At 39.5% G+C, this 20,376-nt stretch overlaps 1 protein-coding gene across 20 annotated transcripts in view; it reads left to right on the top strand.

The window, feature by feature from the left end:
* PSD3 (pleckstrin and Sec7 domain containing 3) overlaps positions 1 to 20,376 on the top strand; it is a 577,475-nt gene that overhangs the window by 514,984 nt on the left and 42,115 nt on the right. For all 20 annotated transcript variants that reach the window (XM_072763297.1, XM_072763299.1, XM_072763306.1 and 17 more), the window contains one exon: positions 8,951 to 9,094. In XM_072763297.1, coding sequence (XP_072619398.1) covers positions 8,951 to 9,094 — 144 coding nt within the window. The remainder of the gene's footprint in view (positions 1 to 8,950; positions 9,095 to 20,376) is intronic.

Raw genomic sequence — 20,376 nt, 5'->3', positions numbered from 1 at the left:
AGCATCACAATGCAGATTTTAGGTTGTATTACAAAGATGTGGTCATCAAGACAGTGTGGTACTGGCACAAAAACAGACACATGGATCAATGGAACAGAATAGAGAATCCAGAAATGGGCCCTCAACTCTATGGTCAACTAATATTCAACAAAGCAGAAAAGACTATCCACTGGAAAAAGGAGAGTCTCTTCAATAAATGGTGCTGGGAAAATTGGACAGCCACGTGTAGAAGAATGAAACTAGACCATTCTCTTACACCATACACAAAGATACACTCAAAATGGATGAAAGATCTAAATGTGAGAAAAGAATCCATCAAAATCCTAGAGGAGAACACAGGCAACACCCTTTTTTGAACTTGGCCACAGCAACTTCTTGCAAGATACATCTATGAAGGAAGGGAAACAAAAGCAAAATTGAACTATTGGGACTTACTCAAGATAAAAAGCTTTTGCAAAGCCAAAGAAACAATCAACAAAACTAAAAGACAACCTACAGAATGGGAGAAGATATTGCAAATGACCTATCAGATAAAGGGCTAGTATCCAAGATCTATAAAGAACTTATGAAACTTAACATCCAAGAAACAATCCAATCATGAAATGGGCTAAAGACATGAACAGAAATTTCACCAAAGAAGACCTACACATGGCCAACAAGCACATGAGAAAATGCTCTGCATCACTTGCCATCAGGGAAATACAAAACCAAACCACAATGAGATACCACCTCACACCAGTAAGAATGGTGAAAATTAACAAGACAGGAAACAACAAATGTTGGAGAGGATGTGGAGAAAGGGGAACCCTCTTGCACTGTTGGTGGGAATGTGAACTGGTACAGCCACTCTGGAATAGTGTGTGGAGGTTCCTCAAAGAGTTAGAAATAGATCTGCCCTATGACCCAGCAATTGCACTGCTAGGGAGTGCAAAGATACAGATACAGTGAAATGCCGGGACACCTGCACCCCGATGTTTATAGCAGCAATGTCCACAATAGCCAAACTGTGGAAGGAGCCTTGATGTCCATCGAAAGATGAATGGGTAAAGGAGATGTGGTCTATGTATACAATGGAATATTATTCAGCCTTTAGAAACGACAAATACCTACCATTTGCTTCGACGTGGATGGAACTGGAGGATATTATGCTAAGTGAAATAAGTCAATCAGAGAAGGACTAACATTATATAGTCTCATTCATTTGGGGAATATAAAATATAATGAAAGGGAGACCTCAACCATAGAGTTGAGGGCCCATTTCTGGATTCTCTATTCTGTTCCATTGATCTATGTGTCTGTTTTTGTGCCAGTACCACACTGTCTTGATGACCACATCTTTGTAGTACAACCTGAAATCTGGCATTGTGATGCTCCCAGCTATGGTTTTCTTTTTTAATATTCCCCTGACTATTCGAGGTCTTTTCTGATTCCACACAAATCTTTTTTTTTTTTCCACACAAATCTTAAGATGATTTGTTCCAACTCTATGAAGAAACTCCATGATAGGGATTATGTTAAATGTGTAAATTTACCCTGGCTAACATGGACGTTTTCACAATATTAATTCTTCCAATCCATGAGCATGGACTGTTTTTCCATCTCTTTGTGTCTTCCTCAATTTCTTTCAGAAGTGTTCTGTAGTTTTTAGGATTAGATCCTTTACCTCTTTGCTTAGGTTTATTCCTAGGTATCTTATGCTTTTGGGTGCAATTGTAAATGGGACTGATTCCTTAATTTCTCTTTCTTCAGTCTCAGTGTTAGTGTATAGAAATGCCACTGACTTCTGGGCATTGATTTTGTATCCTGCCACACTGCCAAATTGCTGTATGAGTTCTAGAAATCTTGGGGTGGAGTTTTGGGTTTTCTATATACACGTATCATGTCATCTGAGAAGAGGGAGAATTTGACTTCTTCTTTGCCAATTTGAATGCCTTTAATGTCTTTTTGTTGTCTGATTGCTGAGGCTAGGACTTCCAGTACTATGCTGAATAGCAGTGCTGAGAGTGGACATCCCTGTCTTGTTCCTGATCTTAGGGGAAAGGCTCCCAGTATTTTCCTTTTGAGAATTATATTTGCCGTGGGCTTTTCATAGATGGCTTTAAGACATTGAGGAATGTTCCCTCTAGCCCTACACTCTGAAGAGTTTTGGTCAGGAATGGAAGCTTTCTCTGCATCTATTGAGAGGATCCTGTGGTTCTTGTTTTTTCTCTTGTTGATATGATGTATCATGTTGATTGCTTGACAAGTGTTGAACCAGCCTTGTATCCCGGGGATAAATCTCACTTGGTCATGGTGAATAATCTTTTTAATGTATTGTTGTATTGTAATTAGTACAATTAATTAATGTACTAATTGGCTAGTATCTTGTTGAGAATTTTTTCATCTGTGTTCATCAGGGTTATTGGTCTGTAATTCCCCTTTTTGGGGCAGCCTGGTTGGCTCAGCGGTTTAGTGCAGCTTTCAGCCCAGGACCTGATCCTGGAAACCCGGGATCGAGTCTCACGTTGGGCTCCCTCCATGGAGTCTGCTTCTCCCTTTGCCTGTCTCTCTCTCTCTCTCTCTCTCTCTCTCTCTCTCTCTCTCTCTCCTGAATAGATAAATAAAATCTTTGAAAAATAATAATAACTCTCCTTCTTGATGGGGTCTTTGTCTGGTTTTGGAATTAAGGTGATGCTGGCCTCATAGAACAAGTTTGGAAGTATTTCATTCCTTTCTATCTTTCAGAAAAGCTTTAGCAGAATAAGTATTATTTCTTCTTGAAGCTTTTGATAGAATTCTCATGGGAAGCCATCTGGCCCTGGACATTTGTGTCTTGGGAGGTTTTTGATGACTGCTTCAATTTCCTTGCTGGTTCCTGTTCAGGTTTTGTATTTTTTCCTGTTCCAGTTTTGGTAGTTTGTGGTTTTCTTGAAATGCATCCAATTCTTCTAGATTGCCTAATTTATTGGGGTATATCTGCTCATAATATGTTTTTAAAATCGTTTGTATTTCCTGGTGTTGGTGGTGATCTCTCCTTTTTCATTTGTGATATTATTAATTTGAGTCTTTTTTCTTTGTATAATACTGGCTAATGGTTTGTCTGACTTTTTAAAAGTATTTTATTTAGGGATCCCTGAGTGGCGCAGCGGTTTGGCGCCTGCCTTTGGCCCAGGGCGCGATCCTGGAGACCCGGGATCGAATCCCATATCGGGCTCCCGGTGCATGGAGCCTGCTTCTCCCTCTGCCTGTGTCTCTGCCTCTCTCTCTCTCTCTCTCTGTGACTATCATAAAAAATATATATATATATATATATTTTATTTATTTATTTGACAGAAATACATAGCACAAGTGGGGACGGAATCAGAGGGAGAAGCAGACTCCCCACTGAGCAGAGAGTCCAATGTGGGGCTCGATCCCAGGACCCTGGGAATAGGACCTGAGTGGTTTATCTATCTTATTAATTTTTTCAAAGAACCAACTCCTGATTTTGTTGAGCTGTTCTACAGTTCTTCTGGTCTCTATTTCATTGAGTTCTGCTCGAATCTTTATTAACTCTTTTCTTCTGCTTGGTGTAGGTTTTATTTGCTGTTCTTTCTCCAGTTCCTTTAGCTGTGAGGGTAGCTTCTATTTGAGTTTTTTTCCAGGTTACCTTGTATCTGAGTTTTTTGAGGAATGCTTGTATTGCGATGTATTTCCCTCCTAGGGCTGCTTTTGCTGTATCCCAAAGATTTTGAATGGTTGTATCTTCATTTTCCTTAGTTTTCATGAGTCTTTTTAATTCCTCTCTAATTTCCTTGTTGACCCATTCATCTTTTAGCAGGATGCTCTTTAACCTCCACGTATTTGAGTTTCTTCCAAATGTCTTCTTGTGTTTGAGTTCAAGTTTCAAAGCATAATGGTCTAAAAATATGCAGGGATAATCCCTATCTTTTGGTATGATTGAGACCATATTTGTGACCCCGTATGTGGTCTATTCTGGAGAAAGTTCCATGTGCACTTCAGAAGAATGTGTATTCAGGTGCGTTTGCATTAAAGTTTTGGAAGTATCTGAAATCCATCCGGTCCAGTGTATCATTTAAAGCTCTTATTTCTTTGGAGATGTTGTGCTTAGAAATCTATCATTTATAGAAAGTGCCGTGTTGAAGTCTCCCAGTATTACTGTACTATTATCCAAGTATGTCTTAACTTTGGTTATTAATTGATTGATATACTTGGCAGCTCCCACATTTGGGGCATAAATATTCATGATTTTTAGGTCCTCTTGTTGGATAGATCCTTTAAGTATGATATAGTGTCCCTCTTCATCTCTTACTACAGCCTTTGGGATAAACTTTAATTTATCTGATATGAGGATGACCTTCTCTTGAGGACCATTTGAATGGTAAATGGTTCTCCACCCTTTCATTTTCAGGCTTTAGGAGTCCTTAAGTCTAAAATGATTATCTTGTAGACAGCAAATAGATGGACCTTGCTTTTTTATTCAGTCTGAAGCCCTGCATCTTTTGATGGGATCATTAAGCCCAGTCATATTCAGAGTTGCTATTGAAAGATATGCATTTAGTGTCATCAGAATACCCATTCAGTCCCTCTTTTTGTGGATTATTTCTTTGGACTTCCTATTTCTTTTACAGAGTTCCCCTTAATATTTCTTGCAGAGCTGGTTTTGTGGTCACATATGCTTTCAGTTTCTGCCTATCTTGGAAGCTCTCTCTCTCTCCTTCTATTCTGAATGAGAGCCTTCCTGGATAAAGTATTCTTGGCTGCAAGTTCTTCTCATTTAGGACCCTGAATATATCCTGCCAGCCCTTTCTGGCCTGCTGGGTGTCTGTGGAGAGGTCTGCTGTTAATATAATACTTCTCCCCATATAAGTTAGGGATCTCTTATCTCTTGCTGCTTTAGGATCTTCTCTTTATCTTTGGATTTTTTTTATTTATCTCTTTATCTTTGGAATTTGCAAGTTTCACTATTAAATGTCGAGTGTTGAATGGTTTTTATTAATCAATAAATTAGGGGGGACCTCTCTATCTCCTGGATCTGAATGCCTGTTACCCTCCCCAAGCTCTCAGCCATGATTTGTTCTGATATGCTTTCTGGCCCTCTGGCCCTGTCGGCATCCTCTGGAACCCCAATTAAACGTAGATTTTTTCCTTCTGAAGCTGTCATTTATTTCCCTTAACCTTTCCTCATAATCTTTTAATTGTTTTTCTCTTTTTTCCTCAGCTTCCTTCCTTGCCATCAACTTGTCTTCTCTGTCACTCACTCTTTCTTCTACCTCATTAACCCTCGTCGTTAGGACTTCCAGTTTGGATTGCATCTCATTTAATTGATTTTTAATTTCAGCCTGATTAGATCTAAATTCTGCAGTCATGAAGACTCTTGATGCCTGTATGCTTTTTTCCAGAGCCACCAGTAGCTTTCTAATTGTGCTTCTGAATTGGCTTTCTGACATTGAATTGTAATCCATATTCTGTAACTCTGTGGGAGAGATTACTGTTTCTGATTCTTTCTTTTGTGGTGAGTTCTTCTTTCTAGTCATTTTGCTCAGTGCAGAGTGGCTGTATGAGTGGGCTGCATCAAGAATATCAACCATGCGGCGGCCCCTGTGGCTCAGCGGTTTAGTGCTGCCTTCAGCCCAAGGCATGATCCTGGAGACCCAGGATTGAGTCCTATGTCACACTCCCTGCATGGAGCCTGTTTCTCCCTCTGCCTGAATCTCTGCCTCTCTCTTTCTCTCTCTCTCTCATGAATAAATAAATAAAATCTTAAAAACAAACAAACAAAAAGAATATCAACCATGACCCAAGAAATTTCCCCTAGATTAGTCTTCCAAGGTCAGAGGCCAAAAATTGAAAACAAATATCAGAGCGAAAAAACAAAAGGACCTCTAAAGTGAAAAACAAATTTTAAAACAAAATAGTAAAAAATAAAAGGCCAGGAATCCCAAAGAAGAAGAAAAAGAACAGAAAAGAAAGAAAAAAAAGGAGAAGAAAAAGAAAAGGCTGGACTGGGAGATGGTGGTGGTGAGGAAGTGTAGTAGAGGGAGAATGTAGTCTATCTGAGGGGTTCTAGAGGATGATCCTCTTGTTTCTGAGTACATTAAGTTCTGTATGTTAGAAGATGCTCAGTCCCAAGTTTATATAAACCAGAAATACTTGTAGAGGGCTCCAACATTGACCCCCAAAACATAAATGTGATAAAAGAGGTGGGCACAGGGCAGCCCAGTGGTGCAGTGGTTTGGCGCCACTTGCAGCCCAGAGTGTGTTCCTGGAAACCCAGGATTGAGTCCCACATCGGGCTCCCTGCATGGAGCCTGCTTCTCCCTCTGCCTGTGTCTCTGCCTCTCTCTCTGTCTGTGTGTCTATGAATAAGTAAATAAATAAATCTTAAAAAAAAGAGGGGGGCAGAATGGGAATTCTCACAGAATGAACCAGCACGGTTGGTTCTGGGTGCATACTGGTATGGTTTAGAAGGTAGTAACTTCTGCCATTGTAAAACAAAATGAGGCAGAGAAAATAAAAAACACAAAACAAAGAAAACATATCATGTATATCTCCAAAATTAAGTTGAATATGTTGAAGGGAATTTAGAAGTGGACAATATACCTAGGACCTGTATTTGTAGAAATATCAAAGTCAAAAATGAAGAATCTTAAAAATGAAGAGGTGGTCAAATATTGTAGTTAAGGTGGGAAAAGAGAAAAAATGGAAATTTATAGTCTGATATAAAAACTAGTTGTACTGGAAAAAGGAAGAAAAGAAAAAAAATAGGAGGGGTACCCTCTCGTTCTATATACTGTGAATCCCTTGACTTCCATTGGAGCTTTCCAGCACTACTCGGTCAAGAACTTGCTCTTCCCCTGTCCTTCCAGCTGCTTTTCCAGGGGAGGGTCTGCTGTGCTGATTCTCAGGTGTGTGCACCTGGGGGAGATTCCCCACCCCCTGCCAGGTGCTGGGGCTCAGTGGGAGCCGTTTACCCCATGAGGCCTCTGTTCCCTAGCAGCCTCACCCCTCCCAGGCACAGGGTGACACCAGAGGAACAACAGCACTGGCAGCGGCCAGCTCTCCAGCTATGGAGTCAGCTCCCCCGGTAACCACTTGTAGCTCCCAGTCCACACTGGCCTGGATGCTTCCAGGGCAGGGGTGCTGATCTGCATAGCTCGGGGGCACCCAGCGGTCAGAGAGTCGTCGCTGTCCTGTGCCCTCCCTGCCTCTGCCTGTCCCTGGGGGAGCGCAGGATTGTGGGCTGTGTCCCCCCACGCCCTGGGATCCAGAGTCTGTCCTACTGGAATCGCGCTCTTGGAGCCTCAGCTCCTGAAAGCAGCAGGGCACAGCCCCCTCGGTCCAGAGTCCCTGCCTGACCAACCGGCTTCTCCCTGAGGCCCCACCGGGCACACTCCAGCCCTTTACCGAGGTCTGCCCACAGTCTGTGGCCACTCTCCCCTGGCGCACTTCCTCAGTTAGTGACTCCGGGAGATTGGAGGCTCCGCTGCCCCTCCTGCAGTTCTGCCCGGTTTCCCTGATGAGCACCTTTCCGTCTGGGAAGAATCTGGTGCAGATTTTTTTTTTTAAGATTTTATTTATTCTTGAAAGATAGAGAGGCAGAGACACAGGCAGAGGGAGAAGCAGGCTGCATGCAGGAAGCCTGATGTGGCACCAAACCACTGAGCCACCCAGGGATCCCCCGGTGCAGATTTTTAACATTCCTGCTTCTCTGGGGCTGGGCTTTCCTGTCCTGGAGGCTTTCACCACCAGCCTTAGTCCAACTCTTCACCTAGATAATAATTTTGATTTATAAAATACCATATGGAAAAAATTCAGCTGGAAATTGTGGTGATGATATGTTGTGCATGTTAAATTTTTACCTTTAATTCTGCTTGTGTTCGTCCACAGTGACATGAATTTTGGGAACAGAAGGGGAAAACTCCTCTTTTTTTTTTTAATGTCATGCCTTTTATAAGAAGTACAAATTGGTATGTCCTAAAATAAGAAGTTAATAAAAGAGGGAAATCCCTTTTGTCTGCTATTTTAAAAACTATGATATTATTATACAATATATATTTATTACCCACTTTAATCAGTTCCTTTCATTCACTTTCATCCATTTATGTCTTACTGTGTATGTAAAACTTATATTCAACAAGAATTTGGGCAATATATTTGTGAAAGTGGAATATTAAAAAAGTGGTTATGCAATTACAGGAATGCAAGAAAATGCCAATCTTTTTCATTTTTAAAATGTTGTCAGAGGGTTTGATCAGCATCTTTCATTATTGTAAGGTGATAAAAATGGTGCGGGTAGAATGGGAGTTCTCTGACATAGGATCAATCATGTTGCGTTGGTGCTTGGTGCCTATCTATAGTAACACTGTCTAGGCAAGAATTGCTCTATAGGTACATTTAATTGAATCACTACTTTGGGTCAATATGATTTTGAAAGAAGTCAGAACCTATACTACTTTGGAGGGAAAAAGCATAAGTTGCTGCATTTTTTAGAATATCATCTGATAGTCTACAGAGAATGATTTATTGGTGGCATTGCTTTTCTCAAAATGGAAAAAAAAAAAACTAAGCAGAGATGCTCTTCATTCATTGTGACAGACGGAGGAATCAGCAGCATTGCTGAGTGAACAGGGAATGAAAAAGCCAAATCATGCAGGACTCTAAGGATAGGTGCTTCACTGGGGCCTTGCCTTTTGAAGTATTCCTTAGGAAGCCTGGTCTCACTCCATGACAGCTACCCTTGATAAGGGGCTCTGAAAGTGTTTGGATTTCAGCAAGGGGCCTGGTTGTCATTCTGCAGAGGTACATATGAATACTAGTCTGAGAAAGTTGTTAAGATGGGGCAGCAGCGGCACACTGGACTGTTTTGATTAATTAAAATCATTCATCATCAGAGATTTTGAAAGGTACTCTCTGATTTTTTTGATTGACTTATTTTCCGGATGCTAAATAGCTTAATAATCTCCTGCAGGAGGAACAGCTGAAATCTCATGAAGGCAAGCTGAAGCAGATTACCACTGAGCTGGCTGAGCACCGCTCCTATCCCCCAGACAAGAAAGTTAAAGCCAAGGAGATAGATGAATACAGACTGAAGGATCACTATCTGGAGTTCGAGGTATGTTGAACCGAAATGTAGTAAGTGCCTATGCCTAAGTTATTTTATGATTTTTCTACCAGGCAGGTGTTTTTCAGCTACCATAACTGTAGGACATGTATCTTGGCCATGGCTCTAACTTGGAGCTCCAGGCATGGTCTAGTTCATGCTCCCACTCATGTCCAAGATTCTATTGAAACATCAAACAAACATTAAAAAATAATAATAACTGTCAGTTTATGTGCTTAAAAGCAAATAGCCTGCTCATTTGGGATAAGGTGTGCCTGCTGTGAGAAAAAACAACAGTAGATGGACAATGCCAGAATGGGCAGCTGCTTTCTATGTGTCTGTGTCTTTTCTAACAGACTTTGAGTCTAAATAAATAAATAAAAATACAGTGGAGGGAATGAGCTACAGGGTGATATGAAACATCAGCTTCTTCCTGCATGCCTGCCTTTAGGCAACACTGATGCATTGTTCCTCTCCTCACCTGTATCCTTCAGAAGGAGATTAATAGATCAATTGTGTCATATCCATGAAGTATATAGCAAGTACAGTTATTAAATAGAATGAGGAGGGGCAGCCCGGGTGGCTCAGTGGTTTAGCACCGCCTTTGGCCCAGGGCCTGATCCTGGAGACCTGGGATCGAGTCCCACATCAAACTCCCTGCGTGGACCCTGCTTCTCCCTCTGCCTGTGTCTCTGCCTCTCTCTCTCTCTCTCTCTCTCTCTCTCTCTCTCTCTGTGTGTGTGTGTGTGTGTGTGTGTCATGAATAAATAAATAAAATCTTAAAAACAAAGAATGAGGAGGATCTGTAATCTCTGGGAAGGTGAAAAATTTTACAGCAAGGTGAAAGCAGTATATATAGTCAATGTTAGCTTTGGCTACATTTTCTCCCCAGTTAGACAGTATCAGGGTTAGGAAGGATCTTCTGACTCCCTCCCCCACTTCAGATGCCACTTTCAGACATTTAAAGTGTCTTTTTGTTTTGCTTTACATGGATAGCATATAGTCCAAAATGAAAAAATCAGTTATTTTAAAATTTCTCACATGATTGTGTTTTCTGTTAGGTGTGCTAAATCCATCTTTAGCTACTGTTTTTCTTCTAGTTAGAGTCTGTTTTACTTCCCATTATTCATCTCCTTTATTCCCATCTAACCATCCTGTTTCCTCACATAGGAAGGAAGAAAGCCTTATCTTGAAACTCAGAATCATCTGAGCACCCTCCTCCTGGCACCTGTAGGCCCCCACATCTAGCCAGGAGTCAAATCTCAGTGTTCTGTCTCTATAGTGTCTTGCTTCTGTCCCTTCCTTATCACAGGCATTGCTTTTATAGTTCCTCTGCTCATGCCCTGGGTTTTTCATCTCTCACCTGAATGTGGTGGTTACCTCCTGCTCTTTAGTTCTCTTCTGACAGTTTTCTAAGGCTTAACCCAGACAATGGCATTCCTCTCTTCAGCAGTTGCCATGACTTCCCCTACAATTCTCCCCACAACTTATCTTATGAATAAAGTCTCGATCCTTAATTTAAGAGGATTTGGATTTTTTCTATGTTTCCACCACACTGGTCTTTCCACAACAGCCTTTGTGTATGTTAGTCACATTTCTGCCCACTCTCTCCAAGCACACCTTTGTTCCTTTACTTTCTTCTGCTCCAAATGCTCTTCCCTGCACCTTCATTTCTAAGAGTCCTGTTCATCTTTCAAGATGCAGCTCAAATTCCTCCTCATGTAGTTTTGGAATATTGTTGGCTTCTGGAGTTTATGGACAAGAAAAAATTCTCGAGATGTCATTGGTGCAAAAAAAATAAGTTGATTTATTATTAAAGCACCCGGAGTGGACACCTGGGCAGAAAGAGCTGCACTGGGAATATGAGCAGTGATTGGTTATGTATTTTTTAAGTTTGTCTTTACAAGGAAGTTTCCAAAAGGATTTTTGTATGTTAAAGAAGCTTTATAGGATCCTGGAGGCCTAACTGTTGTCACACTAAGGTTGTTTTTTCCTCTAGCAAAGCATTAAAATTAAGACAGTTGGGAGTTCCTGGAGGAATGTCATTCTCTGCCTGTCTCAAGTATTTGTCAATGGGCTGCAAGTTGTAAGGAACTTTAATTTTATCTACATTTCTTTTGCCTTTGTTCTCCACATCAACCTTACCAGCAAAAGACCTGAAAAATATTTTTAAAAAAATAAACAAAACAACTACAGCTCATCTTTCTTTCCCCAGGCTTGTTCATTCTTGAGAAATGGGAATATCTCAAAAAGCAATCATAATTCTTCACACTCCTAGAGTAGCTTTCACCTATAGGCCCTTTTATTTTCACACATGCTAATTAAACTTCCCAACACCTCAGTCCCCTGTTTCTGGTCCCCAACAACTTACTTTCAGTCCTTGCCTTTGCAGATTATAAGTCTGCTCCCAGGAGATGGGGGGTGGCTGCACGACCATGGGAGGGTTGTCACTGCTAAAAGCACTCCTTATTTTCAAACGTGCTCTGGTGCCCCCTTTTCAAAAATGCAACCTAACAAGAGCAGCATTTTCATTTCCTGATGAAACTTAGACCAAGCTTTGTGGGGATAAATGTTGCTTTCATCATACCATCACCTCAGGGAACCTGAAGATTGTACCCACAGCCTCTGGCTCGTTAAAATCATATTCTGATGCTGATGTGTTAGGCATGTTAGGTTGTCTCTCAAACTGCATTAATTTGTGTCCACCAGGAATGTAGAAGAGTAGATGCTATCCAAACAGGCTTTTGTAAAAGTAATCCTTTTTAAAAATGAATTATTATTTTTCATGAACTTAAAATTGAAATAGTATATCTTGTGGGGTCCACTTTGCTATTCTTTCAGCCACCAGTATTTTCCTTGTGTGTGTGCTTATGGAGATCTTTTATATAGCAGTAAGTACCCTGCTTTATGAACAGCATTCCCTGAGCAGACAACTTCATTCCCCAGATGGATCTAATCTCATTCCCTGAATAGGGGACGTGAGAGTGGTTGATCACCTTGTATATTTTATCACATTCTGGAACATGCACTGAGTGCTCAATACATATTCATTGAATGAATGAGTGGAATTTTATTATTATATATAAAAAATAACATCAAAGAAAGTCGTTCTCTGAGATAGCTTAGTGTAGGTCCCCTGAGAACAAATCTGATAGGCAGATGAGAACAGAAAGCACTAGCATTCTCCATAGTTCAGTGTGAACCTCAAATGGACAGTGACAAGAAGGGGAGTTTTAATCCCATCTGCATGCAGTCACCAAGAAGAATCAGAGACAGAAATGAGCTCTTTCACCTATTCCCCTAGAAAGGGCCTCCCTTTGGTTTCAGACCACAGAAAGTTCTTATAATTTTTTACATCTTGGTAAAGACAAATGTTTTTTGTTGTTGTTTTTTAAGATTTTATTTATTTATTCATGAGAGAGACAGAGAGAGGCAGAGACACAGGCAGATGGAGAAGCAGGCTCCATGCAGGGAGCCCGACGCGGGACTCAATCCTGGGACTCCAGAATCATGCTCTGAGCCAAAGGCAGATGCTTAACCACTGAGCCACACAGGCATCCCAAGACGAATGTTTTTATTTTGTTAAAATATTAAACTTTTAGTAATTACACTGGGAGTTGTTCCTAAATGTATGCATTTCAGTTGTTTATATCCCAAGGTGTTTTCAGTACCAACAGTTCTTCATGGTGGGCCAAATTCACAGCTCTTCCTGTGCCTCAGAAATATTCTCTTATCAACAACAATAGCCATTGTTGTTGATAAGAGAATTATGGAAAGACTTCAAATATCCATTGACTAATAGATGGATGAAGAAGATATATACAGAAGATATATACACACTGTTACCCAGCCATCAAAAATAATGAAATCTTGCCATTTGCAGCAATGTGGATGGATCTAGAGAGTATTATGCCAAGTGAAATTAGAGAAAGACAAATACCATGTTTCACTCATGTGTAATTTAAGAAACAAAACATGAACATAGGGAGAAAAAAAAGAGAGGCAAACTAGAAAATAGACTTTTAATTATAGAGAACAAACTGAGGTTTGCTGAAGGGGAGATGGGTAGGGAGATGAGCTAAATGGGTGATGGGTATTAAGGAGGTGCCCTTATAGTGATGAGCACCAGGTGTCATATATAAGTTATGAATCACCAAGTTCTACTCATGAAACCAATATTACACTATATGTTAACTAACTAGAATTTAAATTAAAACTTCAATAAAGAAAAGAAGAAAGCACTACCTTTTACTGCCTCTTAATTTTTCAAGAAGTATTTGTCTTAGATCTGACAATAAATATATAAAATGCCCCCAAAAGAAGAAAGAAATATTCTCCAAACTCTGACAGTATGTTACTAGAAATTGTACTAAATAAATAGGTTCAGAGTTTGTTTCATTTTTGTTTTAAGGTCTATACAAAATCTACAGAAAAGAAAGCAAGGAAACGTCCATTTATCTTACTAGCCTTAGCGTGTAATAAATAGATTCTCTTTTACTTAAAGCAGCAGCTTTCCTTTAGAATGGGCTATCATTGACTTAATCCGTGCCTATCTCTCTGTTAACTGTTAGTTAGCAGGGAAGGGCAGTTGTTTTGTTTTTGATTAGATTGGTACCCCCAAGCTGTGGCTATTAATTCTTTGGAAGAGTTCACCTGGAACCTAAACTCACCTTTGAAAGAGCTATTACACATCAAAAAAAATGAAAGAGCTATTAGACATCACAAGTCTCTGTTCAGAAACTCACCAATTTCAAAAAATAAATATCAGTAATAGCCTCACTTCTTTAAAAGTAATTTCTACTTTATTCAGTTCCTATTTCACTTAAAATTGTCTAAATGCTTCTGGTGCATTTGGAAATTTTTCAAGATATGAGAGAGATGGATACTTTGAATCAAATATAAAAATTTACAAAACTTGAGCCAGTCAAAGCACAGTAGGCTGAGCTGTGCCAGGAAACTCCTGAGACCTTTAAGAAACAGCCCTGTTAAGGAGATTCCTTTGATAGCATGGTAGCCCCATAAATTTGTCTTAGTTTCTTCAGCCTTAAAGACAATAGCAATTAGAAAGTGAAGATACTATTTACACCGAGATCTTTTTCATGTAAGAATTAGGTTTTCAGAGGAGTTAAGATGGCAGAGGAGTAGGAGACCCTACTTTCATCTGATCCCTAGAATTCAGCTAGATAGTAATCAAGTCATTCTGAACACCTGTGAAATCAACCAGAGATCTGAAAAAAAAAAGAATTGCTGCAATTCTACAAATAGAAAAGTGACCACTTTTTGCAGGGTAGGAGGTGTGGAGATATGAATCCAAGGCAATACATTTATTAGAAGATAAACCACAGGGGGAGGGAGTCTCTGTAAACATGTTACCAGAAACTGTTATAAGCAGCATAGAACAAAATCAGAACTTTTAGAAGTCTGCCTGAAAGGTCCTCAGGAGGTGAAGGGGGATGGAATCCCAGCATGGTCTCAGGATCCCCAGGGTCTCAAAAAGAATGCAGGTGCCTGAGTGTGGCAGAGTTCCCAAGCATCGACAGGGAATCCAGCTGAAAACATCGAGTCCAGATGCTGACTTTTTACTCAGTGTTGCAGTAAACCATGAATGACTGCATGGTCAGGTGACCACTCTCCAAGCAAATGCCCAGCAAGAAGCAGAACTATGGTGAGAGCCCCCTCCATCCCCTGAGAGGAGTGGCATGGGGGCAAGCCAAAGGAGTCCATAAAGTTTGGAGGCTGGAAATGGAGTCCTATATCCCAGATAAAAATGCCTGGTCACAGACTGGGTGAACAAAGAGGACGGAAACCAGGGAGACAAGAGTGGTTGACTACTTTTCTGTGAGTTATACTGAAAGGTAGAGGGCACAAATGTTTAGCTCCAGGGCTAGAGTTGGGACACCGCCATTTTCATCCCCCACATCAGTACAGAAAGCCTTCAGGCAGCAAATCAGGCACAAAGAGCAATCTAGAGCCTCTCACACTGAGCACAACCCCTTGACAAGGGCAAATGCAATTCCACGTGGGGAAAGACACCTGAGAATCAGCACAACAGGTCCTTCCCCTAGAAAACCAGTAGGAACATCCTGCTAATACCAAGTTTACCCATTATAGAGAACTGCAAAACTTCAGCTCTTGAGGAAGGCAATATTTAGCATTCGTGGTTTTTTTCTTCTTATTCTTTAGTCTTTTGTTTTTATAATTTCTTCCTTTTCATCTATTTCCTTATTATATCAAATCTTTTTTTAGATCTTTTTAAATTTTCATTTTTACATTTATGTTTTTTTCCCCATTTTTGGCTTCCTTTCATTCAATTTTATTTTTGTATGTGTTTTTTGTTCTTTCCTATTTTGGGATCTAGTTTGTGTTAGCAACAGACTGAAATATACCCAAGATCTAGTTTATCATTCTGCTCAAATTCTTCTTTGATTTTATTCTGTGTGTGTGTGTGTGTGTGTGTGTGTGTGTGTGTGTGTGTGTGTTTCTGTTCCTTACTGATTTGTTTACTGTATATGTTTCTGGTGGTGGTGTTGCTATTTTTGTATTTTCTCTGTTTCATCTGTTCTTTTCTGGACATAATGACAAGACAGAAAACCTGGCCCAAAAGAAAGAACAAGAGCCACTACTCATTGCTAGGGATTTTATCAAGACAAATATAAGTAAAATGTCAGAATGAGAATTCAAAACAATGATTATAAAGATACCAGCTGGGCTTGAGAAAACCATAGAAGACACTAGAGAATTCCTCACTGTAGAAACAAAAGAACTAAAATCTAATCAGGTTAAAATCAAGACTTCTCTGAGATGCAATAAAAAATGGAGGCTCTAACTGCTGGGATAAATAAGACAGAAGAGAGAGTCAGTAGTATAGCAAACAAAATGATGGAGAATAAGGTAGCTGAGAAAAAGCTAATTATTGGATCATGAAGTGATTTGAGGATTTGAGAGATCAGCAATACCATAAAATGAAACAATATTAGAATAATTGAGGTCCCAGAAAAAAAAGTAAAGAGAGAGAGGAACAGAAGGTTTATTTGAACAAATTATGGCTGAGAACATCTCTGATCCGGGGAGGGAAACAGACATTAAAGTTGAGAAAGCACAGAAAACTCCCTGAGAGACAATAAAAATAGGTCAACACCTCAATATATTATAGTGAAGCTTGCAAATTTCAGAGAGAAAGCCCTGAAAGCAGCTGCAGACAAGAGGTCCTTAACCTACAAAGGTAGAAACATAAGGCTGGCAGCAGACCTGTCCAGAGAGACCTGGCCAGCCAGAAAGGACTGCATAATATATTCCAGGTGCTAAATGAGAAAAATATGCATCCAAGAATACTTTATCCAGCAAGGCCATCATTCAGAATAGGAGGAGTGATAAAGAGCTTCTAGGACAGAAAGAAAATGAAAGAATTGTTGATCACTAAACTAGCCCTCCAAGAAATATTAATAAACTGACTATCTGAGTGAAAAGAAAGCCCAAAAGTAACAACGATCAGAAAGGAACAAAGACAATTTACAGAAACAGCAACTTTAACCATAATAAAATGGCACTAAATCCTTATCTTTCAATAATTACTCTGAATGTAAATGGACTAAATACTCCTAACTAAAGTCATAGGGTATCAGATTGGATGAAAAAGACCCATCGATATACTGTCTATAAGAGACACATTTTAGACACAAAGATACTTCCAGATTGAAAGTGAGGGGATGGGGAACTATTTATCATGCTAATGGACATCAAAAGAAAGCTGGGGTAGCCATCCCTATTTCAGACAAATTAGAGTTTAAGCCAAAGACTGTAATAAGAGATGAAGAAGGACACTATATCATAATAAAAGGGTCTATCTAACAAGAAGATATAACAATTGTAAATACTAACTTGGGAGCGGCCAATTATATCAACCAATTAAACCAAATTAAATAAATACATTGATAAATAATACAATAATGGTAGAGGACTTTACCACCCCACTCCCAGCAAGGAACAGATCATCTAAGCCAAAGATCAACAAGGAAACAAAAGCTTTGAATGACACACAGGAGAAATGGACTTCATAGATACATTCAGAGCATTTCATTCTAAAACAGCAGAATACACATTCTTCTCAAGTGCACATGCAACATTCACCAGAGTAGATCACATACTGTAGATCACATACTACAGAGTAGGGTCACAAATAAGGTCTCAGCCAATATCAAAAGATTGAGTTTATATCCTGCATATTTTCAGACCACAGCACTTCCAAACTTGAGCTCAATCACAAGAGAAAATTTGGAAAGGACACAAATACATGGAGGTTAAAAAGCATCCAACTAAAGAATGAATAGGTTAACCAGGAAATTAAAGAAGAATTTTTAAAAGTCATGGAAACCAATGAAAATGGAAAGACAACACTTCAAAATCTTTGGGATGCAGCAAAGGTGGTCCTAAAAGGGAAGTATATAGCAGGACAGGCCTTTTACAAGAAAAACAAGAAAAGTCTCAATACATAAGCTAGACTTACAACTAAAGAAGCTGGATAAAGAACAGCAAATAAAGCCTAAATTCAGCAGGAGAAGAGAAATGATAAACATTAGGGCAGAAATCAATGAAATAGAAACCAAAAGAATAGTAGAACACATCACTGAAACTAGCAGCTGGTTTTCTGAGACAAGATCAGTAAACCCCTAGCCAGACTTATAAAAAAAGAGAGAGAGAGAGACAGGATCCAAATAAATAAAATCATAAATGTAAGAGGAAAGATCACAGTAACACCAAAGAAAAACAATTATAAGAACATATTATGAACAACTATATGCCAACAAATTAGGCAACCTGGAACAAATAGATGCATTCCTAGAAACATAGAACTACCAAAACTGAAACAAGAAGAAATAGAAAACCCAAACAGCCCTATAACCAGCAAGGAAATTGAAGCAGTCATCAAAAATCTCCAACAAATAAGACTCTGGGACCAGATAGCTTCCCAGTGGAATTCTACCAAATATTTAAAGAACAATTAAGTCCTATTCTTATGAAGCTGTTTAAAAAAATAGAAATGGAAGGAAAACTTCCAAACTTGTACTATGAGGCCAGCATTACAATAGTCCCAAAACCAGACAAAGACTCCACGAAAACCAGGGATACAGAGCAGTATCCCTGATGAACATGGATGCAAAGATTCTCACCAAGATACCAATACAAAACCAACAGTGCATTAAAAGGATTATTCACCATGAGTAAGTGGGATTTATTCCTGGGCTACAAGAGTAGTTCAACATCTGCAAGTCAATGAAAGACCACATTTATTTAAAAAAAGAAAAGAAAAGAACCTCTTGATGCAGAAAAGCTTTTGACAAAATACAGCATCGTTTTTTGATTAAAACTCTCCACAGTGTAGGGATACAGGGAACATACCTCCATATCATAAAAGCCATCTACAAAAAGTCCACAGTGAATATCATCCTCCATGAGGAAAAACTGATAGCCTTTCCCCTAAGACCAGGAACACAACAATACTAGAAGTCCTAGCCTCACCAATAAGACAACAAAAAGAAATAAAAGGCATTCAAATTGGCAAAGAAGAAGTCAAACATTCCCTCTTCACAGATGACATGATATACTGTATTTGGAAAACCCAAAAGATTCTACTCAAAAATTGCTAAAACTGATACAGGAATTCAGCAGAGTTGTAGGGTATAAAATCAATTCATAGAAATCAGTGGCATTTCTATACACTAACAGTGAGGCAGAAGAAAGATTAAGGCATCAATCCCATTTACAATTGCACTAAAAACCATAAGATACCTATGAACACACCTAACCAAAATGTAAAAAATCTGTACCCTGAAAACTATAGAACACTTATGAAAGAAATTAAGGAAGATAGAACATTCCATGTTCATAGGTAGAGGAACAAATATTGTCGAGAACAATCTACTCATCCAGTGCAATCCCTATCAAAATACCATTGACATTTTTTCACAGAGCTGGAACAAATAATCCTAAAATTTGTATGGAACCAGAAAAGACCTCAAATAGCCAGAGGAATGTTGAAAACCAAAGCTTGGTGGCATCACAATGCCTGATTTCAAGCTGTATTACAAAGCTGTGATCATCAAGACAGTGTGGTACTGGCACAAAGACAGACACATAGATCAATGGAACAGAATAGAGAACCCAGAAATGGACCCTGAACTCTGTGGTCAACTAACCTTTGACAAAGCAGGAAAGAATATCCACTGGAAACAAGACAGTCTCTTCAACAAATGGTGCTGGGAGAATTGGACAGCCATGTGCAGAATGACACTAGACCAGTTTCTTACACTACACACAAAAATAAACTCAAAATGGATGACAGATCTAAATGTGACAGGAATCCATCAAAATGCTAAAGGAGAACACAAGCAGCAACTCTGACCTTGGCCACAGCAACTTCTACCTAGACACATCTTCAAATGTATAGGAAACAAAAGCAAAAATGAACCATTGTGGTTTCATCAAGATAAAAGCTTTTTGCACAGCAAAGAGATAGTCGACAAAACCAAAAGACACTCTACTGAATGGGAGATGGTATTTCCCAGTGTCTTATCAGATAAAGGGTTAGTAAACAAAACCTATAAAGAACTTATCAAATTCAGCACCCAAAAAAACAAATAATCCTGTCAAGAAGTTGGCAGAAGATATGAACAGTCATATCTCCAAAGAGGAGACAGACACATGAAAAAATGCTCAACATCGCATGGCATAAGGGAAATACAAATCAAAAACGTAATGAGATACCACCTCACACCAGTGAGAATGGCTAAAATGAACAATACAGGAAATAACAAATGTTGGAGAGGATGTGGAGAAAGGGAAACCCTCCTACACTGTTGGTAGGAATGCAAGCTGATACAGCCACTCTGGAAAACAGTATGGAGGTTCCTCAAAAAGTTAAAAATAGAGCTACCCTACAACCCAGCAATTGCACTATAGATATTTACCCAAAGGATACAAACATAGTGATTAAACCTGCACCTCAATGTTTATAGCAGCAATGTCCACAGTAGCCAAACTATGGAAAGAGCCCACATGTCCATCGACAGATGAATGGATAAAGAAGATGTGGTCTATATATACAATGGAATATTACTGAGGGACACCTGGGTGGCTCAGTGGTTGAGCATCTGCCTTGGGCTCAGGTCTTGATCTTGGGGTCCTGGGATTGAGTCCCACATCAGGCTCCCTGAAGGGAGCCTGCTTCTCCATCTGCCTATGTTTCCACCTCTCTCTCTCTGTGTCTCATGAATAAATAAATAAAGTCTTTTTTAAAA

The sequence above is a fragment of the Vulpes vulpes genome, chromosome 7 (assembly GCF_048418805.1).
Source record: "Vulpes vulpes isolate BD-2025 chromosome 7, VulVul3, whole genome shotgun sequence".
Taxonomy (NCBI): domain Eukaryota; kingdom Metazoa; phylum Chordata; class Mammalia; order Carnivora; family Canidae; genus Vulpes; species Vulpes vulpes.
The sequence above is the reverse complement of the archived record's forward strand: the minus strand, read 5'-3'. Positions and strand labels throughout refer to the sequence as shown.